The sequence below is a fragment of the Lactuca saligna genome, chromosome 4 (genome assembly GCF_052625555.1).
Source record: "Lactuca saligna cultivar CGN05327 chromosome 4, ASM5262555v1, whole genome shotgun sequence".
Taxonomy (NCBI): Eukaryota; Viridiplantae; Streptophyta; class Magnoliopsida; order Asterales; family Asteraceae; genus Lactuca; species Lactuca saligna.
Genome location: NC_136420.1, coordinates 317789051 through 317814349, shown reverse-complemented (window position 1 = coordinate 317814349; position 25299 = coordinate 317789051). Strand labels below are relative to the sequence as shown.

Genomic DNA, 25299 nt, shown 5'->3' with positions numbered 1-25299 from the left:
GAGTGCACCGGAAGCCAAGGAAACACAGCGAGTAGCCAAGGGAACTCGGCGAGTCAGGTCAACATGGACTGTTGACCTTGACTGTTGACTTCGACCATTGACCCAGGTTGACCCTTTGACTTTTGAGGACAGTTCTAGAAGGATCAAAGACTTACGTATACAATTTGTGATAAATACAGGCAGTGGAGTTCGTGACAGTGACCTGAGGGTTTGAGCTTATTCAGTGAGTCGACATTGCAAGGTGAGTTATCCTCATTATACTAAGGGGTCTAAGGCACCAAGGCTGGCCCATTGGATTTGATATCCTAGTAGTTATTGATATGATAAGTTGAGTCAGTAATGTAGGCCAGTTGATATGCTAGTCGGGTAGATCTATAGGACTGGCTGTGACATTGATTGACTATATGTATGTGCATTTATCTGTTACATGTCGACATGTTATGTGGGGAGGGTTGAGGTTGTACTTCTCCGTGCGGTAGCCAACAAACCCGAGAGTATTCCAGATATGAGCTGAGGGCCCGGTAGGCATTCCAGACTCATACTGAGGACTCGAGAGCATTCTATATACGAGTTGAGGGCCCGGTAGGCATTCCAGACTAGTACTGAGGGCCTGATAGGCATTCCAGACTCGTACTGAGGGCCCAGGGGTAGTCCATCTTGTAAAGTTGTGGACCCAGTGCATGTTGTTTTGTTTTATTGATATAATATGCCAATGCTGATATTGCTATGTGAACTGTATGTGTATCGGTATTTGGGGGTATCTCACTAAGCTTTCGGGCTTACAGTTTTAGTTTATTGTTTCAAGTACCTCAGGGGAGTGCGGCAAGGCCAAGGCGTGATCGTACCGCTCCTCCTATTATGTCATGTTTCTGGGAAAAGACTGATAATCAATGTTTTGAAAACAAAGTTGGAATATATTGATGAACTTGACATGTTTTTAAAAGTTTAAATTTGTTTGAAATTTTGGATGTTACACCTTTTCTCTTGGTTAATTATGCCACTACCACAAAAAAAAACAATTAAGCATCAGTCCACATTTAACATTGCTAATAATACAAATATCATGACCAATTTTCGTAAATGCCATTGCAAGGAAATGAAAAGCAAATACGATAAAACCAAAAAATTTACTTTATTGATAAAATGCGGAAAAATTTATCCTTATAATGCAAATATATGAAAACTATGTATCTAGACATATTTCTTAAGCAATCTATTAGATTATCATAACTCCTAATCAGCAGCTCAAAAATCTGATTCTCGAACCATGCTATCGAAATCCATCTCTCACGATCAGATTCAACTATCTCTTCTTAAGCTTCCTTCTTTCTCTTAGATTCTGAAAAACATCAAAATTTGATTATCACGTCATGTAATAAGGTGTACGAAGAGGAACTTAATAGATTTAGATAGTGGATATACCTGGATTGGATTTATACAACATGACTTTACTATCTCTAAGATCTTTCATGTAATCCGGGCAGTTTCGCATCCAATGACCCTTCAATTGGCAATAGAAGCATATGGACTCTTTGAGAATGGCATATGGGTTTTGATCATAACAACAAACCTATGTGCTCATGAAAACCTAATTGCTTTGGATCTAAGTTTTTCACTAGATGAACATGCAAGTTAAATACCAAAGCAAAACCCTAGATCTAGCATATATAATTCGAAAATTACACAATAAAAGGGTTTTGATATTTACCTTTCTTGTTATGTAGCAATAACAAGAACTCCTTGTAGATCCTTGACTCTTGAAAGCTTAATGCCTCAAATTAAATATCAAAGCAAAACCCTAGATCTAGCATATATAATTCGAAAATTACACAATAAAAGGGTTTTGATGTTTACCTTTCTTGTTATGTAGCAATAATAAGAACTCCTTGTAGATCCTTGACTCTTGAAGGCTTAATGCCTCAAATGTTGCACCTCTAATGGTTTACAAACACCATTATCAAGAGTATGAGAGGAGAGAGGAGGGAATGATGCTTAGAAATCGGTTCCACTAGGGTTCTTAGGCATAGGAATGAAAATCCTAAGAGGTAGGGTTCTTTATATAGCTGTGGGCTCCTAGGGTTTTTTAGAGGAAACCCTAATTTCCGGCTTAAGGCTTAAGTAGCCCATGGACCCTTATTAAAAATCCTTGGACAAAAATCTGATATGGCCTCCTATAATTTTTTTTTTCCACTCCATTGTAAGGAGTCCAGTAGCCCAATTTTACAACTATCAATAATTTGCAAAACAGCCCTCATTCTTTTAATCAGTTCCTTTAATCCTAAAATTAATTCCAACTTAATTTCTGATTAAATACTAACTAAATAAGATGATGTATTATTTCCATAATACATTAATAAATTAATTTATTATTCCAAATAATAAATTCAACCTCTCTCTCCAAAAGTCATCCTCTCAAGTTGCTATGGTGAAGGCAACCCAAAAGGTCCATGTTGCTATCAAATCAAGTACACACCAATTATAGTTATAGGCTTAGACACCTAATCCAATAAACACTAGGCCCAAGCATCTAGGATACACATAAATCCTGTATCTACTCTCTCAAGAGTGGCTAATCACTCCTCAATTGGCCCGCTACACCCATACTCGCTCAGGAAACTTCCACCAACCCTGCAACCACTCGTGCATGCTAATCATACATAATATTGGATCATATAGACAGTCAAATAATTGACTCTACCCTAATCCCTTAACTAGAAAAGAACAAGATAAGGCTAAATCAAACATTCTTAGGCTATAAAATCTTAGTTATGTACAATTATGATGCACATACTAAGCAGCTATAGTAATGATGTTAATTTCGTCTTGCATAGAAGCTAAGCTATCAAGTATCATACATTGGGAAATTCTATCATCCAATTCCTGAAGATCCTTAGCCTACTACTAGCATGCAGTTCTATCATAATCATCATAAGCAAATAAAAGTGTAGGTATCTTGGGGTAAACTTTCTTGCTCCGGCTGATCCCACACATCTCATCCTTCATTGGTTACTTTTGAAATAATTTGAGTTTACTTTGAAATAATTTGAAAACTTTCACAAATCCTTAGTTTGAGTCTGGATTCACACGAATGTTCATCCAATTCTCTCAAACCAGGGCTTTGATACCAACTTGTAATAACCCAAAAATCATAGAAATTTAAAATTTTAAAAATAATCCTTTTCATCCATAAAGTGTTTACAAAACCATTGTTTAAAAAGTATTATTCAAAATCAAAGTATCCTAAGATCCAATTTCATAAAAAAATAGGAAGATGTCATGATCATGTGATTTTCAAGTATCTACCTTTTAGTCCTTGAAACGAGTTTTGCTGGCAAATTGGTCCCATGCGTCATAAGGAAGAAAAGGCTTTACATGAGTCGTAAGGCCCATAAAAGGAAACGCCATCATTTTGGAGTACACGGGGCGAACTCCTAGTGTACATCAGGCGTAACTCGTCTGGATGTAAACCTTAAGCCAAGGTTTTTGGACCTTATTTATTCATAATTATCTCTCAACCTGGTTCCTTTCATAAGCCTCCATCCTCTAAAAACGTTTTTGCAAACCCCAATCTACATTGTGAGCATTTTTAAGCTTGAGTGTATGTGTTTTGTGCCTTTGAAGAAGAAGGAAGGAAGTAGAGATCATCTTTGAGGAGTGAAGCACCTTAGATCTAGAATCACACCATCATTTGACATCTCCTGGTGGTATAAAGTTCTGAACTTGGTGAAGTATTACTTAGATATTCTTTTGGGCTTGATTTTATGTTCTTTTTGCCCTGTAAGCCTAGTATTGTGAGTAAGGGTTACCCTAATCTATTTGAGTTGTCCTTTTAGAGTTTTTGGAGCCTCTTGAGTCATAAAAATATAATCTCGGACACCAGTTTCTTCTCATGCATGGTCTTAATGGATTAAGAGGTTCGGATCTTGGGTGTTGGGCATTTAATGGCCATGCAAAATCATAAAGTTGGAAACGTTATGGTCAACGACATCATTTTGGACTTAAGGGATGAAGGATTAAGCTATTAATGAGTTGGGTTAGCAGCCAGCAGCGTACACAACCCATGACTGGTCAATCATCATGTACGTTGGGCGTACAGTTGAGAACGTTGGGCATACTCAGCTGGGTTGACTTGGTTGACTTTTTGGGAATTTTAAATTTTACATGATTTTAACCAAGTTTGACCTAAGGGTACTTTGGATTTTGTTTGAGAATTGGTCATTTGGATGGATAGGTGACGATTAGATTTGAGATTCTGCGTTGGGACCTCATCAACTACTGTTCAAATCGAGAGCTGAGTTTTCCTTACTGTACTTTCGGGTCAAAGGCACCAAGGCCGACCCATTGAATTAATATTCTGGTTTACCGTATGTTTCTATTTTTGTAGTGATATGTTAGATATGTAGCCTAGTTTATAGGAGGTTGCTATGCAGTAATGATTTGTAGATCTGCTTATTTGACAACTGACTGATTATATGTTTATATGTTATGTATATGACAGCTGAGGGTCGATTGGCATGCCAGACTCACATTGAGGGCTTGGGAACATTCCAGATACGAGCTAAGGGCTAGTTGGTATGCCAGACTCATACTGAGGGTTCGAGGGTATTCTAGTTAGATGATTAAATGGACCCGTTGTATATTAGCATTCTAGTATGATGACTGATTGGTCTCAGAGCAAGCCAAACGTAAGTTGTGGGCCCCAAGGGAAAGCCAAACTTATGTTGTGGGCTTAGGAGTAAGGCAGATATAAGTTGTGGGCCTGATAGGCAAGCCCGAATCATACTGTGGGCTTATGGGTAATCCAATCTTTTAGTTGTGGACCCATTACATGTTGTTATTTGTGATGTTTTCATGGTGGTACTTTGGAGGAACTCACTAAGCATTAGCTTATAGTTTTAGTTTTTTTTTCAGGTACTTATGAGGACCGTGGCAAGGTGAAGGTGTGACCATACACATCCTTAGTTTTATGACTGGTTTGATCTTGGGAGACTCTGATTTTAAATAATGTTTTGGAAACAATGGTTTTGTAGATACTTCTTTTAGTAATTGCGTCGTTTTGAAAAGTTTAATTTGGTTGTGATTTTTGTTATGTAACAAGTGATGTGTTTTGAGCATAATAACATCCTATGTGATTATGTAACATCAATTGATTTGGATCTTAGTTTTTCACTAGTTGAACATGTAATTGACTACCAAAGCAATAAACCCTAGATCTAGAATAAAATTTTCAAAAATCATATAGCAAAAGTGTTTGAATGATAACCTTACTTGTTATGTAGTAGTAACAAGAATTCCTTTGTAGATCCTTGACTCTTGAAAGCTTAGTACCTCAAATGTTGCACCTCTAATGGCTCAAAAACACCACTAGCAAAAGGATGAGAGGATAGAGGATGGAAGCACTTATAATTTTGGATAGGTTTCTCTCTTGGAGAGCATTGGCCGAAAATCCTAAGCCTAGGGGTCCCTTATATAGTTGTGAGTTGCTAGGGTTTACTGGAGGAAACCCTAATTTCCTGCTTAAGGCTTAAGCAGCCCATGGACACCCCACTAAGAAGCCTTGGACGAAATCTATACGGCCTCCCTATAGAATTTTGTCCACTCCTAATTATGGAGTCCATCAGCCCAGTTTCACAACTATCAATGATTTGTGAAACAGCCCCTGTTCTTTTAATCAATTCCTTTAGTACCAAAATTAATTTCTGATTAAATACTAATTAAATAACATGGTTTCTAATTAATATATTATTTTCATAATACATTAATAAATCAATTTATTATTCCAAATAATAACTCCAGCCTCTTTCTCCAAAAGTCATCCTGTCAAGTTGTTAAGGGGAAGGAAACCCACAAGGACCATGCTACTATCAAATCAAGCACGTACTAATTATAGTTCTGGACTTAGACACCTAATCCAATAGTCTCCCACTTGGATAACTCTAGTAACTATAATTTCAAATATGACTTCAAATTTGACCAGCAATCGTAGGTTTTAAAAGCCGTTGTCAAACTCTGACTTAATCAGTTGTGTGTCCTTAAGATAGGGGATCATATAATCCTCCGTTCTACAAGATATCATGTGGACAAAGACATGGAATAAAATCATTCTCAATGACCAACAGTTTGTTTCCTGATTTTTTGATTTGTATGACAAAGAACTTAATTGAACACATCAACTCAGTCCTAACTGGGCCCAACATATAAGTCAAAACAAAATCATCAAGGGGACCTAGATATCGTTTTTACCCTTTGGGATAAAAGGAACAGATAAACTTTGACTTATATGCTTGTACTATTTACTCATCAAATTGTAAACAACAATACATTTTATAACATCAAGTTACTAATACGTTTACACATTATCATCTCATAATTACCCATGATAAATTCCATGAAGTAGTTCTATGAGCGTGGATTTAATCCAATACTCAAATTCTCATTTTAGGAGTACTCATGAATGTTGCAGCAAACCATTGCTATGTCTAAACACTTAGACAATCTACAAGCCAATTCATGTCAGTCTTAATTCACTACTTACTTCCAAAGTATGATCGGCTGTGGATAATTTGAACAATCCAATTATTCTGGAAGTAAAACATGCAAATTGAAACACAAGATAAACAATTGACAAAAGATAGCAAACAATTACTTAAATATAAATCTTAATTACATAATCATCAATGTCAATTACATTTATATTGTTAAAAGTTTCTAAAATATCTATCTAATCACTAAAACTAACATCTTCCTTCAGACCAATGCTCCTCACATGCTGAATGTGCTTAATCCTACTCAGACCCTTTGTGAGAGGATCTGCAGGATTCTCTTCTAACGATACCTTCTTGATGACGAGGAGTCTATAACACCCATAAAATTTTGACCAATTTAAAAAATTTTCAAAAACATTTAAAACCAACAGTTATTACAAATTTGTTTCCAAAATAGTCTATATTAGAGTTTTCCCCAGAAATGGTAATAAAACATGAGGTGTTGTACGATCACGCCTTCGCCTTGCCGCGATCTCCTGATGTACCTGAAACAATAAACTGAAACTGTAAGCTCGAAAGCTTAGTGATTTCCCCCAAAATACTCATACGCACAACAATACACATATAATCATAAACAACATACTATCGGTCCAGTTAACCATTGGGTTGGAATACCCCAGGCCCTCAACCATCAAGTTGGAATACCAACATACTATGGGTCCAATCATTTTTGAGATGGAATATCCAGGCCCACAACCAATAGGTTGGAATGCCCACCTACTATGATTCTAATCATCCTAGGGATGGAATACTCATGGCCCACAACCAACAAGTTGGAATGCCCAGGTCTGTTGGCTTCGCACAAAGCAGATAAGCCTCAACCGCCCAACAAATATGTGCACATATAACATATAATCACATAACAATCTATACACAACAACTGATCTAATGAATTGTACCACATACCACATAATACCATCCTATCTACCAGGATACCGATCTAACAGATCATACCTCATACCACATAATATTATCATATCTGCTAGGATACCGATCTAACAGATCATACCACATACCACATAATATTATCCTACCCTCTAGGATCCTGATCTAACAGATCATACTAGCATCACATAACCAGATAACAATCCATAGAGCTGGCCTTTGTGACTCAGAACCCTGAGTATAGTAAGGATAACTCACTCATAACTGTCGACTCGTAAGATAAGCTCAAACTCTCGGATTACCGTCCCAAACTCCACCACCTATATTCATTGCAAAACCATACTTGTAAATTTCCAATCTCCCAAAATGTCCCCAGAAGTCAACTGGTCAACCATTGGTCAAATTCAAAGTCAACTGTCAAGGTCAACAATCCATGTTGACCTCAACTCGTCGAGTACCCTTAGCTACTCGCCGAGTTCCATGCATAACTCACCTCGCCGAGTTACTAGAGTGACTTGGTCGAGTGCCTAAGGTTTGTGGTCATAAACTCCTTGTCCGACTCGTCGAGTTTCCCTTGCAACTCGCCAAGTTCATATATGTCCAATAGTTGGGAAAACCCCATCTAACTCGTCGAGTCACTCATCCGACTCGTCGAGCCCACGACAATCTTCATCGGACCCGCCGAGTCGACCATGCCACTCACCGAGTCCCTTCAGTCCTTCATCCATACAGGTGCTTTTTAAGCCATGCAAAGGCTCCATATTGCAGATCCAGCTTCCCAAGGCATGCTTATCACGTAAAGTTGCAAACTTTACGTGCATATAAAGCTCTAAAGCCTTAAAGTGACAAAACTAAGCTTGCAAAGAAGTCTTGCACTTGAGGGGAGGCTCATACTTGCCAAAGCTAGCGACTTTATGGACTTAGAGGCCAAAAAGGTTGCAGATTTGAAGTTCCAAATTCAGATCTTAGCCCAAACACAAGAAAATCTTTCCAAAAACCATCCAAAAGAGTTCTAAGAAGAGATGACCTAAGGTAACAACTTAATACCTTCAAAAAGGGTGCCCACTAAAGTAGATCTTTGATTCCCCATGGGTTCCTTGCTTCTAATCACTTGTTTTCCCTAAGCTTCTCTCACTAAAATCCTTCTTCAAAGCTTAACACACCAAGAAAGCACACACACACACATGAATTTAGGGTTTGGAATGGCAAGAGGTTGTAGAGGAGAGGCTGGGGAGGCCAATGATCCTTTAAATAGGGTGCAAAACCCCGGAAATTAGGGTTTCATCCTCCAACTTCTACTCGTCGAGTCCCTCCTTGGACTCAGCGAGTAGGTCACTAAACACATGGACCAACCCGCTGCTACTCGACAAGTCGAGCAACCAACTCGTCGAGTAGACCTTGAAATCAAAAGGATCTTATAACAAAAGAAATCAATACCTGAGAATCGGGGTGTTATAGAGTCCTTCTACCTGATGTCTGATGAAGTGGTATTTTGTGTCGATATGTCTAGATCTTCCATGATCCCTTGGTTCCTTGGTCAAGGCAAATGCTCCTTCATTATCGTAGAAATTTTCCATGGGCTCCTTTATGGATGGCACTACTCCAAGGTCTCCAATGAAGTTCTTCAAACATATAGCCTCCTTTGACACTTTTCTTGCAGCTATATACTCTAACTGAGACGTTGAATCATCCACGGTCTCCTACTTGGAACTTTTCCAAGTCAATGCTCCTCCATTGAGTGTAAACACCCAACCAGACTGAGAATGGAAGTTGTCTCGGTCAGTGTGAAAATTGGCATCACTATAACTAGTAACTCTCAAGTCATAACTGCCTCCAACAAGAAGGACCCGGTCCTTAGTCCTTCATGGATACTTAAGAATGTTTTTAGCTGCTATCCAGTAGGCTTTAATCGGTTTCCCTTGATATCGACTAACCATGCTCAAAGAAAAAGCCACATCAAGGCGAGTACATGTCATAGCATCATGATCGAGCCAACGGCAGAAGCATATGGAACTCGACTCATATTTGCTATCTCAGCATTGGTACTCGGACTATGAGGCTTACTCAACTTGGTGTTGCTCTAGATAGGTAACTCTCCTTTCTTGGAATTCTCCATGCTAAAACGCTTTAGTACTTTATCCAAGTAAATACTTTGACTAGGTCTAATTAGTCTTCTACTCCTATTTCTCAAAATTCTTATTCCCATATTATAAGCAGCCTCTCCTAGATCCTTCATAGCTAAATACTTTTCAAGTCAGGACTTAACTTCCTGCAAGGTTGGAACGTTGTTTCCTATGAGTAGTATGTCGTCAACATACAGTACTAGAAAGCTAAAAATAATCCCACTAGATTTGACATATAAACAGGACTTGTCCTTACTCCTAGAGAAGCCAAACTCTTTGACCTTCTCATCAAAGCAAAGATTCCATTTACGAGAAGCTTGCTTCAATCCATAGATTGACTTTTCAATCTTACACACTCTATTGGGGTACTTAGCATCCACAAAATCCTCTAGCTGACTCATGTAAACATATTCAGCCAACTTTCCATTAAGGAAAGCGATTTTGACAACCATCTGCTATAGTTCATAGTCATGAAACGCATCAATGGCTAGCATAACCCTAATAGATTTGATCTTAGCCATTGGTGAGAAGGTCTCATCATATTCCACCTTAGGGTTTGAGTAAAGCCCTTCGCAACTAGTCGTGCCTTGAACGTGTGTACCTTTCCATCCATGTTGGTCTTCTTCTTGAAGATCTATTTGCACCCAACTGTCTTACGACCTGGTACATTTTCAACCAAATTCCAAACTTTAATGTCATACATGGACTGGATCTCGTTGTCCATTACCTCTTTCCATTTGGCAGACTTAGGGCCCGCCATGGCTTCCTTGTAGTTAGCAGGTTCATCCAAATTTATTAGTGTACTATCACTAATAAATGTATCACTTTCTGCAGTTATATGAAAACCATACAACACAGGCGAACGCTTAACCTACTAGAACACCTAAGAGGTCACGACTCCTCAATTGGTTCAACATGAATCTCTTCCTCAGGTTGAGCGCTAATATGTGCATATTTAGTTATATATTTTGTGTAGAATCTTAATACTTTTGGCTATTTTATTTCAATTAATGAACAAAAGGTACTTAATTATGTTTAAATTATATTTTCATCCTAAAAGACATGCTCGGAAGCAAAAGGAAGCAGGAAATGCAATCGGAAGCTTGGGAATTGAAGAAAGAAGAAAAAGAGTCAAAAAAACCAAATGTACTCGGCGAGTCGGACACCTACTTGACGAGTAGGCACGAAACTTCGTGAACCAATGGGTGTCTTACCGCACACGGATTTTAAGTGAGGTACTCGGTGAGTCGGTCTATGGAGTCGATGAGTCACCCCTGTTTTCAAAAAAGTATATAATAGGCATAAACCCACGACACAAGGACTTCTTTCTGGAACCCTTGGGAACTGAATTGTGATTGAAAGTGCAGTTGGAGCTCTGGAACTCGTGGATCAACCTTTGAAGGGTCTAATCAATGGTTTGGTCTAGGCTTTCACTGCAATAGGGTCTTTTGGTTAAATATGCATTTTTGGTAGTGTGTGTGTGTGTTAGTTTACAGCCAAGCCAGAGTTTATGACCGTAAGCCTGTTTACGCCCGTAAACCCAAAGGTCAGCCCAGGTCTGTTATAAATAGGGGTTTGCTAGTTCGTTTAATGGTTGTTGATGCCTCAGAGTCTCGACTGCTATTCCACAAGTTGTACCAAATGTTTTTGCTAATAGAAGCGTGTGCAAGGTTGTTGATATTCTTGTTTCTACTCTGTTCTTGATTGTGTTTACTGTTTGATCACTGGTAAGATCCGTTTCAGGACCTTACAACCTTAGCATTCAATTTTAAGGATATCGAAAGGCACGATCATATTCTCTTTTCTTAATCTAGTGTTTACATCATGTTTGAATCATTAGGTTTAGTTTATGAGACGTTTTCTGCTATGAATATGAGCTAAAAACTCATTTCTTCTATTTACAATAGACAAATTTATGACTATGGTTTGATTTCATGGTTGGATTAATTTAATTTGGTGAATTTTGTTTTGTTAAGCTTGTTAAAGACCCTCATGTGTTGCCAATAACTATTTTCTGTTAATTACCAAGTGTATAATTACATGGACATCTCTTGATTGCTTATCTCATATAATTTATGTGAAAACAATGTTATGTGCCTAGGAATAGTGAACATGAAACTAGGGGTTAATTAGAAAATAGGGAAATCAATGTGTGAGCTTGTGTGACGAACAACCATATAAGAAGTTAACTGAATTAGCAATTTAATTAGCCAACTACAAGTCTTACTTAACCCGAATCAATAAATTAGTAAACTCATTAATTTAACCAATTGGCCACTGTTTGAATTGATTTGTTTTCTAATGATTAGTAATAGTGAACATGAACCTAATCACATTAATCGGTAGCCAATGACAAATTAATCCATTGCACATGCCATAAAATCAACCATAGGAATAAGTAAGTTGAACCTGAACAGAAGTCTCCTTTATTATTGAATTTAGTTGATTTTTACTTGTTTTAGCTGATAATTATTTTGTTTGAGTGTTAGTTAAGTACTTAAGTTTCTAGTCTTGTAAAACTAGAGAAAATCTCTTTTCGTTTACTATTTGTTTTTTTTAGATAATTCTAGTAGTTATTTACTTACCGTTCCCTGTGTTCGATAACCTCTTGCTTAACTATATCACCCATTGACAGATACACTGCCTTTTGTGTGTCTAAACTATATTTACAACGTGGGATTAAAACCAGTGCATTTAACACGCATTAAGTTTTTTGCACCATTGTCGGGGAACAGTTCAAAAATAAAAAATTTAATTGCTAGTGTTATCGATCCTTTGTGTGAGATGTATCTTACACAAAGTTACTACTTTAGTAAATTAGTTATTAGGCTTGAGTTTTAGTTTATCTGTTTTTAGGATTTTTGATTTTTTTTTTTTTTCTGTTTTATCTTTGACTCGTTGAGTCCAGTCGCAGGTACTCAACGAGTCCAAAGCAATTTTTCAGTTTTATTTTTATTTCATTTTTTGTTCTTTTTACACGTGTTTCTTGTTTTCTTGCATGTATTATATGACCCGAGGTTCAAACACACTTCTGCTTCCTCTATTCGAAGACCCGGAATCCGCTCTTAGGAAGAACAAGGATAAAGTCGTTAAATACTCAAACCTGTCAAGCAAATCACCCTTCAAGGACCTTAAATCAGTATTTGGGAAGAAGAAAAGCAAGAAAGTAGGTGAGTCTAGCAGACAAAAGAGCGAGGAAAGCAAGTTTGAGAGTTTTGAAGAAAATCTAATCCCAAAAGTAACCGAATACGAAGAAGAAAGCGAGCAAGAAAGCGAACCCGACAACACCATGGTGAACATTGCCGACCTCTCGATGGAGGCATACAAAAAGAGGATTAGAGACGACACCGGTCTGGGCCTGTGCAACCCTCCATACCCACCACTACCACATTTGAACTTTAAGGGGCACATCCTCTCTGCATTAAAGGAGATTCCTTTCATCGGAAAGGATCATGAAGACGCTTATAAGCATCTCGATGAAGTTAACGACATTGCCAACTACTTTAACATTCTGAATGTACCAAGAGAAACGGTGTTATTGAGGATGCTCCCTGTCACCTTTAAAGGGGCCACAAAGGATTGGTTGAAAGCACTACCACCGGGCGTGATTACTACATGGGCAAAAATGTGTGAGAAATTTTTAGAACAATTTTGCCCACCATCTAAAGTTGCTAAACTCAAAAAGGCCATTGTAAATTTTGAACAAAAAATGGATGAGTCGCTATATGAAGCATAGGAGTGCTACAAGGGTCTAATTAGGAATTGCCCACAAAATGACCTCAATATGCAACAAGAACTATCGATATTTTATGATGTGGTAAACGTCACCACTAGAAAACTCCTAGACTCTCAAGGACCATTAACAAAAAAAAAAATTAGGCTGAAATTAGGGAAATTATTGAAGAATTCTCTAAGCACTCTAGAGAATATCATAACCCAAGGAATGACTCAACTCAAGAGGTGGTGAATGCTATAATCGATGATATGGCAGCAGTAATGGAAAAATTGGAGAGCATGGATCGAAGAATGAATAAGATGGACCAATCCATCCATGCCATTAGAGTGGGATGTGATAACTATAGAGGACCTCATCTTACTAAGGATTGTGATCTTGATGAGAACGGAAACCGTAAAGCCCAAGTGTGTTACTCAAGCGGTGATAGATATGATGATGATTGGTGAAAACTCAAGAAAGAATGGATACCATATGATGAATACAAGAAGGCGAAGGAAGAAAAGTATAAACAAAAAAGCAAGAGGTTTTTATCAAAAGGAGGAGCTGGTGCAAGAAAAGAAATTAGACTTTAAAGATATGCTTATAAGATTTGCAGTTGCATCCGAAAAAAGGCACGACGATACCGATGCTACAATAAAAGATCAACAAAACATGTTGAGAGATCAACACAACATGATTAAAGAGCACCAAATTATGATGAAAGATCAGCAAGCTCTACTTAGGAATCAGCAAACCTCCATTCTCAACATTGAAATACAGCTAGGTGAACTTTCACTTCAAATAAATGAGAGACGATCAGGAGGACTTCCTACTAATACCGAAAATAATCCAAAAGGCGCACATATAAACATCGTGACAACAAGGCTTGAAGCTTAAGGTTTCATCATCATTGAAGGTATGTATTTTGAGTATTTTATTTCCATATTCTTTTTATTAGAAATTTGTTACGAAATCATATTTGTTAATATTGATTTCAGCAAAGAAATTTCTGTTTTTTGCACACATAGTTTCAGATTTAGAAGGCATCTATTTTTGCCGTCCAACTGTTTGTTATAATGTTTGAATCAAATATTTCATCCATTCAAGTATTTATACGCATTTGAAAATCCGCCAATGTAGTTTTGTTAATATGATCTCTTGTTAGTCTGATAAGGTCTTTATTTTCTCTATTTTGACTTTGCTTATGATTAGTTATTTCATAAACATGATGATTTAATTAATTTATTTGAATTAATTTCATACTTTTTAAGAATATTCAGAACCATTTTTGAATTAATTTCATACTTTTTAAGAATATTCAGAACCATTTTAGGAGAATATTTACGGTATCGTTCTTGAAGATTAAAGCTAGGACAATTGGATAATGCACAGAAGGTGTTCGATAGAATGCATAAGAGATGTTTCAAGCCAAATTCTCGTTAATTGACTAATTTCATATTTAAAACATAGTTTCTAGTAATCTTAGATATGGATTCTGTCATATTCTATGTATTATGTCAAAATGTACTCTATTTTTATGTCATATTCTATGTATTATGGCATATTCTACGAGAATGTATTTTGTAATATAACATGTATTCTATCAGAATTACTAGTAACATGTATTTTATGTAACATTTATTCTCATAGAATGAACGGGCCTTAGCTTTCATATAAGAAACTTGTATATAATAAAATGTGTGACAAATCATTTAAATTGACTCTTCCCACTCAATTGTTTTCTTTCCATAGTTGTTTAGGAAATCGAATGGATGAATGTTTGAGTTTGTACACAAAATAGTTGATTATTTGACATTAAAAAGTAAATTGAGTGGTTGCATCTGATTTTATAGTTTTATTCTTATCAAGTTACATACAAAGGTTCAATATCTATCACATTCTATCAGAATGATTGTATTGTGTACTTACGAAAAATTTCACTTCTTTATTGTTTACCATATTCTATTAGAATTTATAGTTTTATTCTTTTATAACATACATAATTTAGAATGTTCATGGTGAATGTATAGAATGTTACTCTTACATATTCGATTTCATGACAGTTATTCTCATAGAATGCTCGGCTTTAAGGAAGTTATTCTCAAAGAATGCATGAAAGGAACATGATGATCAAGTGCTTGATGGTTAGATGATGGCATGTGGGATTAAGATGGACAATGGTTAATGATCTTCACAAAAGAAAAAATTGGCAAAATCATTTACAATATAATGATAAGACTATATCTTATAGTATATTCTTGTAGAATATTCAGTTAAAATAATCTACAAATTGTGTTTGTTTTGTTATTAATGAGTGTTTCATTACCATATAATAGTATATTAAGATTTTCATTTTTTTATGTAATGACAAAAATTTAACTTGTATCAAAAAAAATTGCTAATCTTAGAAAGTTCATTCAATCAAAAAATATTGTTATTTCGTTTGAGGAATGATATGATCTGATATTATCATAAAATATAACATTCTAACAAAATGTCATTCTAACTGAATAAATTCAGTTATTATAAAAAATAAGTTAGAATTAATATTGAATTACTTTTAAAAATCAGATTTTAAAAAGTAAGAGAATTAATTATCCCTAAATTTCCGAAAATTTCCTTGTTTAAATATAGTTAACTGTCCAAAATACCCTTATACTGAAACTTATGTGATTAAACTGATAATTTTTAATTAGTTAACAAATATAAAACCCTTACTTAATTTACCCCAAATGATTGGCACATAATCAATTTCACAGGCACACAATACTTAGTAAAACAAAATAACCTAATCCTAAACTTATGTGATTAAATTGATAATTTTTAATTAGTTAACAAATATAAAACCCTTACTTAATTTACCCCAAATGATTGGCACATAATCAATTTCACACTCACACAATACTTAGTAAAACAAAATAACATAATCTTTATATATATATATATATATATATATATATATATATATATATATATATATATATATATATGAAAGACGGGTCTTTTCGGGTAGGTGCTTTTTCGGTACTGTATCGTTATATATATATATATATATATATATATATATATATATATATATATATATATATATATATATATATATATATATATAGAGAGAGAGAGAGAGAGAGAGAGAGAGAGAGCTAGATTCAAATGTGGATTGACATCTATTGTGTAGACGTGTGTACAATGCTATTCTGTGATAATGACAAATAAAATATATTGTTTGATAATATGAATACGTTCAATATTATATAATTATTGTAATTGTTATGCATTTTCACCAATTAAATCGTCTATAAGGATATTATAGATTTTTTTTTAATTATTATCGTTCTGTCAGAATGTTATCAGGATGTTTATTGAGTCGTATTCTGTACCAATGAAAATAAATGAAAATTGATGCATGAAAACAAAAATGAATTAGAATTAGTAAGAATCTATTAAAATAACAATAGTTCTATGAGATTGAATGTATTCATGTTACTAAACAACATATTCTCTTAGTAATTCTCATAAAAATAGCATTATCTACATTATAATATATATATATATATATATATATGTCGGTCCTTTTTCAGTCTGGTATCATTTTAAACCGATTCGATCTTGGTCTTTTTATAACCTGTCTAAAGCCGATCTTTTTGTTCATTATGCCTATCTTTCATACTCGCCAATCTTTTTTCTATATGGTTGTTACCCGATCTTTCATATTCGAGAGTTCAATTTAAATTAGTCGATCTTTATAACTTGGTAATCACATTATTATTAGGTTAGCATGTTCATTTCGAATTTAATATGAAAATGACGGTTATACCCCCCAAAATTGTCAACAAAAACCCGAAACGAATACCTATTTCTCACATGTCTAGAAATCCAATCGAACTTCAATTTACAAAAAAGGACAAGTCCTAGTCAAGTGATGATTGAGTAAAATGCGATCAGTTTAAGTGTCACATTCTTGACAGAACAGGTGGCCGTTGGGAATAATAGCTCCCGCTTTCTTTTTCCTATTTTCTTTGCTTCATCTGATCACAGAAAGTCTTTGCTTCAAGAAACAGAAACCCCAACAGACAAATTTAAAATTCACACAATGAATGTCAATCCACATGTCCACATCTATATATGTATGTGTTTTTAGTGTGTGTATGTATTCTATTATATAAATATTTCAAAATCTAACAACCAGTAGGTAAGCCATCGATCTTCAAGCTCTATAACACACTCATCCCATCCCCAACAGAAAAGCTGTGAACTTGCTCAATCTCAGAATATAAATCTTTAACTTTTGAGGAAATTTCAAGAAACACGAGAAGTCTGAGAAGTTGAGATGAGAATTATCATCTCTGCTTGTGTTTTTCTTGTGTTATGTTCTTTCTCAGGTACGTATTACGAGTTTTCAAATTCATAAAGCTACAAGAATGTGAGTTTTTCTAACAGATTTGATCGTTTTGCAGCTGCTTTTGATCCTCTTGATCCAACTGGAAACATAACGATCAAATGGGATATAATGTCTTGGACCCCAGATGGTTACGTGGTATGAAAAATATCATCTTGATGGTTTCTTGAACATTCTTAATGTTTGCTTTAAGATTCTTGATATTTTCTAGATAATTTCATCTTTACTTTCGGCTTTATTGCTTGTATTGTTTTTTCACTTTAGTCACATATCTATTATGGACCCATGAGCATGGACCCGGTTTTTTTTTTTTTCGTATGTTAGGAGGTCATTAATGAAAACAATATATTTTCTTGATTATCACTTGAAGATTCTTGATGTTTTGACTATAGGCAACAGTAACAATGAACAATTTCCAAATGTATCGCCATATCCAGACACCAGGGTGGACCCTAGGGTGGACATGGGCTAAAAAAGAAGTGATATGGTCCATGGTTGGGGCTCAAACCACCGAACAAGGAGACTGTTCAAAGTTCAAAGCCAATGTTCCACATTGTTGCAAAAAGACCCCTACGGTTGTTGACTTGCTACCTGGAGTCCCTTACAACCAACAAATTGCAAACTGTTGCAAAGGCGGTGTTGTGGCGGCATGGGGTCAAGATCCGTCAGCTGCAGTCTCAGCCTTCCAGGTCAGCGTTGGGCTAGCCGGGACAACAAATAAAACGGTCAAAGTACCGAAGAATTTCACTCTTCTAGGTCCTGGACCAGGGTACACATGTGGACCTGCAAAAGTGGTTCCTCCAACTACTTTCTTGACTCCTGATCGAAGAAGAAAAACTCAAGCCTTAAGTAAGTGCTCTTTGTTTTGAATAGGATGTAGTCTGAGTTTGACTTTGACTTTGACTTTGACTTACGGGTGGTGTATGTTCGATGCAGTGACGTGGAATGTGACGTGTACGTATTCACAATTTTTGGCTACAAAGCACCCGAGTTGTTGTGTTTCGTTCTCATCGTTCTATAATGAAACTATCACGGCTTGTCCTACGTGTGCATGTGGTTGTGAAAATAAGAACAAATGTGTCAAGTAAGATTACCATTTCTTAAATGTAATTTACTTTGTTACATGGGACATGACTAGACAAGTCTTCTAGCTAGTGTTGTTTTACATAATCAGGATGGAGAGGACATTCATGTCTTTTGCATAGATAGGTTTCAAAAGTGAATTTGTCTTGCACCTTTTTTGGGTGGTCATTGACATCAATCTTATGTCCAATCTAATCTAATGCATGCAAAATGTTGTACACCATGTTTTTTTAATGTCCTATGTGACAAAAGAGGCTTTAGGGTTTCTATAATCTTTTGATAACCTAATGGTTTTTATGATGATTGTAGGAGTGAATCTAAGCTTCTAAGTGTTGTTGGAGTAAATACACCGAAAAAAGATAATTCACCGTTGCTTCAATGCACTCGGCATATGTGTCCCGTGAGGGTTCATTGGCACGTAAAGCAGAACTACAAAGAATATTGGCGCGCAAAGGTGGCAATAACAAACTTCAACTATAGGATGAACTACACTCAATGGACGCTTGTGATTCAACATCCTAATCTCAACAATGTTACTCAAGTTTTTAGCTTTGACTACAAGCCCCTTGTTCCATACGCGGCTATAAGTAAGTGGTGCTTCCAATATTTTTATAGATTGTTGATTGGACGAACATGTGGCATTACTTGCATCGACATGACTATGAAATGACTTTTTCTTTTCAATGTCGTGTTGGCACAAGGATAAATGTGTAATGCCACATATCCATCCAATCAACGATTCTATAACATGTGGCATTACTTGTGTATTTTTGCGTTGACGTGGCAATTAGATGGATTTTTATTCCCAAGGCCAAATCAGCACAAGGATACATGTCTAATATCACATATCCATCCAATCAACAATTTTGTAAATTTGTTGATTGCACAATCTTATGACATTGCCAGTGCATCTATTTGTGCATCTATTTGCTGACATGGAATGAAATGACTATGTTTTATTCTTTAACGCCATATTAGCACAATGATACATATACATAAGTGGATCAATTGTCCATCCAACAACAATTCTATCAAAACTTGACAAAATTGTTGATTGGACGATCATATGGGATCACTTGTGTATTTGTGTACAAATGTGGCACTTAAATGATCATTTTCTATTCTCAATGCCACATCAACACATAAGTAACATGTAATGCCACATGTGCATCCAATCATCAACTTCTTTAAACAAAACGAACAATGATGATGATGGTATCACCATTAAGAAAACACAAAGGCCAATCTACCATTTAGTTCTAAGTTGAAAATCAATGTGCTAAACGACTTTTTTGTAATTTCTCACGTGTAGATGATACGGGTATGTTCTACGGCATGAAATTCTTCAATGACTTACTAATGGAAGCCGGGCCCACAGGCAACGTACAATCCGAAGTACTACTACAAAAGGACCAAAACACATTCACATTCAGACAAGGATGGGCGTTTCCTAGAAAAGTCTACTTCAATGGTGACGAATGCATTCTACCTCCACCCGAATCATATCCATTCCTACCAAACTCCACTCCCAAAACCCTAATTGCTCCCTTAACATTATTCATTTCTTTGTTCATGTTCTTACTCTTTTAATCTCCACACAATTTATCTCCCACTTTGTTAGTACTTCAAGTTTTGTAACAACACAAGAGATTATATACAATTGTTGTTAATTCATTTCTTTTTTCATGTTCTTAGTCTTTTAATCTCCACACAATTTATCTCCCACTTAGTTTAGTACTTCAAGTTTTGTAACAACACAAGAGATTATATACAAATGTTGTTAAGATACACGATTTCACACAACAATAATTACCACCACGATAAATAAGTTAAATTACAAACCAAGAACAAAAAATCATAAGTTTTAAATTATTGTGTACTACAATTTCATATATATATTCAAACACTCTACAAAACGATGCATGGATTTTACCTACTCAAAGAGAAAGAAAAACGCTAAAAATGTGATCAAGAGACCAAATAAAGAGAAATTTACACGAGAACTTGCATTTGGGAGATACGGGTAGGCATCAGGAGGTGGCATAACACAATTATCTCCATTAAAATAAATCCTACGTGGAAAAGCCCAACCCTCTTTGAAAGTAAAAGTAGTTTTATCTTTTCTAAAAAGTAATTCGGATTGAACATTTCCCAAAGGTCCCGCTTGATTAAGAAAATCATTGTAGAATTTAACTCCCCATAGCATAGCAGTATCATCTGTAATAACACAACACACATGTTAAGCTTATAACTTATAACAAGTTATCAAAGAGATGAAGAGAATGATTTACTTACTTATAGTAGAGTAAGGAGTTAAGGGCTTGTAGTTAAAGCTGAAAATTTGAGTGAGGTTATCAAAGTTGGGGTGTTGAACAACTAAATTCCATTGTGAATAATTCATTCTGAAATTGAAATTTGTGATTGTGACTTTCACACGCCAATACTCCTTGTAGTTGAGTTTCACATGCCAATGAACACGAATTGGACACATGTGTCTTGTGCATTGAACAAGAGGTGTTAAGCTGTTCTTACCAGGTCCATTAACAACTGAAGCTAGATATGGGGAGTTTGGGCTGCAAAATAGTTGAGAATTTGAAAGAGAAATTATCAAATTTGATATGATGATGATGATATAAACATTAGAAGATTTAGCAATGATGTTGAAAAGAAAAGGAGTAAATTATACGAATGGATCATATGGTTTGGGGTAACTTGCACGTTTGGTCCCTAACTTATTAATTTAACTCTAAAGGTCCCTACAGTTTGTTTTTGTTGCACGCTTGGTCCCTGTCTTACCTAAAAAGACTATGTTGTCCTTAATTTTTTAATTTATTTAAATAAGATGGGATAGGTAAGGTAAGGTGAGGTGGAAGGGGGTTTGAGGGTGTGTTTATTTAAATAAATTAAAAAATCAAGGGCAAAATAGTATTTTTTTTAGGTAAGACAGGGACCAAGCGCGCAACAAAAACGTCTTCTGAGTTAAAAAAATAAGTTAGGGACCAAATGTGCAAATTCCCCAAACCATAGGGACCATTCGGGTAATTTACTTAAAGAAAAAAGAAGCTAATTATTTTTTGTGTTTTATGTATGAGAGAAAAGAAATGAATACTTACTTTACACAACTTCCAGGATGAGTGTCATTGTTTTGGCATCCACAAGTGCATGTTGGACATGGAACAATCGTATCATTGTAGAAGGATGAAAGAGAGACACAACAAGTAGGAGTTTTTTGAGCTAAAAATTGTGAATATGTGCATGTAACATTCCATGTCACTGCCAAAACACAAGTAATGAAATTAGAAATCTTTTAAGGGTAGAATCGTCATTTCCAACAAAAGCTAAATGCAAAAAAAAATATCATCATACTTTTGTTTCTTTCGATTACACCATTATACTTTCCATTTTTTTTTCTTATCGAGGCATTGTGGTTTAAAAATCAACCCAATTATAGCAAATATAATATCAACTTTTTTTCTTAAGAGAAAAATTGCTTTGTATCAAGATGATATTGTTATAATTGGGTAGATTTCTAAAGTAGAATGCATTATTAGCCAATATGAAGAAATGGGAGTATAGAATTAAAAATCTTTTAAGGGTAGAATTGTAATTTCCAACAACGACTAAATGCAGAAAAATAAAAATAATTCCACTTCCAAATTTTTTTCTTATCAAGCCATTGTACTTTGAAAAATCCACCTCATTATTGCATAATACTTCCAATCTTTTTCTAATTACTACATTATACTTTCAAAAATCTATCCAATTATAACAACAAAAATTTGCTTATATATGAATGATATAACGATACTACTATAATCGCATAGATTTTTCAAAATTAAAATGCTTTAATATGAATAAACAAAAACATGATGCTATAATAAACAAAGGGAAATCTCCGATAAAGTCCCAATATTTTGGGTCAGTTAACGGTTTAATCCCAACATTTATTATTTGAACAGAAAACTCCCAATCATCTAATTTTATACGATAATCTATCATTTTATGTTGAAAAAAAAGTTTCGTTAATTCGGGCAAAACACAAAATATTTAGGACTTTTCTGTTCAAAAAATAAAAATTGGGATTAAACCGTAAACTGACCGAAAATATTGGGACTTTATCAGAGATTTCCCATAAACAAATCAACAAAAGTACATTGCTATTTCTTTCATTTAACCTTTTTTCCAACAAAAATCAAAAGAAAACTTACTCATAGCTTGAGTCACTCGTCTTCCATCTGGAGTTACAAACTTTGAAGGTTTACCAACGACAGCGGGCCCACACGTATACCCGGGACCCGGTGCAAGCAGAGTAAAATTCTTAGGCGGTTTAACCGTCTTGTTAGTGGTCCCCGCCGCACCAACACTAAGTTGAAAAGAACTCGCGTAATTATTGGGCTCTTGGGCCCACGAATTAATAACTCCACCTTTACAACAATTTGCAATTTGTTGATTGTAAGGTGTTCCAGGTAATAAGTCAACAATTGAAGGGGTCTTTTTGCAACAATGTGGTGGTGTGGTTTTGTATCTTGAACAGTCTCCTTGTTCGGTGGCTTGACCGCCCATCATGCTCCATATCACCTCCTTTTTCGCCCATGTCCACCCTAACGTCCACCCTGGCGGTGATATGTGGCGGTATTGTTGGAAGTTGTACATTGTAACTACCGCCTATAGGAATTGTTAAACTAATTAGGAAATTTAAACAACATGAAAATTGAAAATTAAAATATGTCCATGTGAAGTGTGTATCTCACCTTGAAATTTTGTTGTTAAGAAAGAAATAGCAATGTTGTTTCTTGAATTTGTTTGTTATAGCATTATACTTTAGTTTTGTCATATTACAACATTGAAAAATCTAGCCAATTATAGCATTGTATTTTCAAGTTCTTTTTTCTTGTTGTGACATTATATTTTGAAATTTTCACCCAAATATAGTAATGGAAATTGCTTTGTATTTAGATGACAATGTTACAATTTGGTTGACTTTTCGATGTACAATGTTGTAATAAGAAAAAACAATTTGGTTGCTATTTCTTGTATTTAACCAAAACTTGATTATTGAATCATAGATTAAATCATTTGATGATACTAAAAATCTTGAACCCCCATACAATTTTTTTTATTAAGAAACATAAACTGAGGGAGAATCTGAGTTAATGATACTTACAACATAACCATCTGGAGTCCAACTAATAATGTCCCACTTGATTGTGATATTTCCATTTGGGTCAAGTGCATCATAGGCTTCTGCAAGTAAAAAAAGGAGAAGGTTTTATTTAATAATCCCGAAAAATTTTGTAATTAGTAAGTTATTCTTTGGTAAACGATTTCTATGTGATTAGAATTAGATATACAAATTAGAGTTGAGAATCTAAGCTAGAATATTATAAGAAAACTTCACTTGACCTTTACTGATCTTATTTTATATAAACCATCTTATATAGAAAAATGATCGATTACATTCTTCTTTCAGATGAAGTCAATCGTCAAGAGAAATGAGAACTGAAACCATTTCGGCGTAAATTAAATAACACCCACTTGAATTTACCAATTAGTTATCATTAATTTCATAAAACTTTGAAATTTCTCAAATCCATTAGTCAACTAAGTCAGTCAAGTGGAAAGATTAAACCTTTTTTTCTAAATTTCGCAACCCATAAACCAATTTGATCGAAGAACAACTTCCTCATTCACCGATAATCAAAATCTTGCATGTCCATTAGTTAATTTAGTTAATGAACAAAATTTCTTGATATAAAAACTCAGATCAATTCTATCAAATAAACCCTAGAAGCAAATTTGATTAAACTCGCAATTAGAAGCTTCGCGAACTCAAGTAATTCAAAAACCAAAAACAAAACAAGAAGTTCAAACCTGTGCAAGTGAAACTGAATGAAGAAAGAATGATCGCAAGAACAATGGTGGAAATCGAGAATCGCGTGAGGGATCTAAAGCAATAATCCATCACTTGATGAGGAATTTGATTGATTTGTTAGTTTCTTAGCGGGGAAAAGAAAGATTTTGTTGTGGGGGCGGTGGATGAGCTTGTAGCCCTCACAAATCCAGTGATTGAGAGGAAAAACGTGTTCGAGACTTTAAAAAGAGAGTGGGAACATTAAAAAAATAATAATAGAAAAAACATTACACGCCCTGGATAATGCTGTACAGGATGTGTGTTGTTGTTTTGAGTTCTCTGACTTTATGCTGGACATTCTTTTTGATTAATTATAAAAGTACAAAGATATATATGTTAGATCAAATGTTTCATATAACTTCATTTAAATAATGCAAGTATAAATAAGGTTAATATTATAAAATAACTTATATTTTGATTTTTTTTCATATTAAATATTAAGTATTTTTTCTGAAAAAAGACATTATAGTATGCCTAGATTTCGTATTTTATGTATTCATTACAAGTGGAGATTGTGTCGCATATGATAAAAATATGAAGACCTCTCTTAGAAACCCTAGTTTCACGAGTTCTTCTTTTCTTCTTATTCTTCATCCATGGTTTCTTCTTCTTCCATGTCTACCATCTACCATCAGGAG

General features: G+C 35.1%; 2 protein-coding genes and 1 non-coding gene across 3 annotated transcripts; 1 reads left to right on the top strand and 2 right to left on the bottom strand.

Annotated features, from left to right (window-relative positions):
* Positions 1 to 13226: 13226 nt before the first annotated feature.
* Positions 13227 to 13333, bottom strand: LOC145044523 (small nucleolar RNA R71). The gene has a single exon (XR_013681471.1). It is a non-coding gene; the product is annotated as a small nucleolar RNA R71 (small nucleolar RNA).
* A 4111-nt stretch (positions 13334 to 17444) lies between these two features.
* Positions 17445 to 20424, top strand: LOC145044028 (COBRA-like protein 4). The gene is made up of 6 exons (XM_078992828.1): positions 17445 to 17650; positions 17726 to 17805; positions 18060 to 18516; positions 18604 to 18751; positions 19060 to 19337; positions 20063 to 20424. The coding sequence occupies exons 1-6, from the start codon at positions 17599 to 17601 to the stop codon at positions 20338 to 20340; spliced, it is 1293 nt and encodes a 430-aa protein (XP_078848954.1). The 5' UTR covers positions 17445 to 17598; the 3' UTR covers positions 20341 to 20424.
* Positions 20425 to 20579: 155 nt separating this feature from the next.
* Positions 20580 to 24959, bottom strand: LOC145044027 (protein COBRA-like). The gene is made up of 6 exons (XM_078992827.1): positions 24622 to 24959; positions 23915 to 23994; positions 22959 to 23415; positions 21864 to 22023; positions 21046 to 21323; positions 20580 to 20967 (listed from the first exon to the last, which is right to left on the bottom strand). Exons 1-6 carry the CDS (start codon positions 24710 to 24712, stop codon positions 20684 to 20686), a joined length of 1350 nt encoding a protein of 449 aa, XP_078848953.1. The 5' UTR covers positions 24713 to 24959; the 3' UTR covers positions 20580 to 20683.
* Positions 24960 to 25299: the final 340 nt, after the last annotated feature.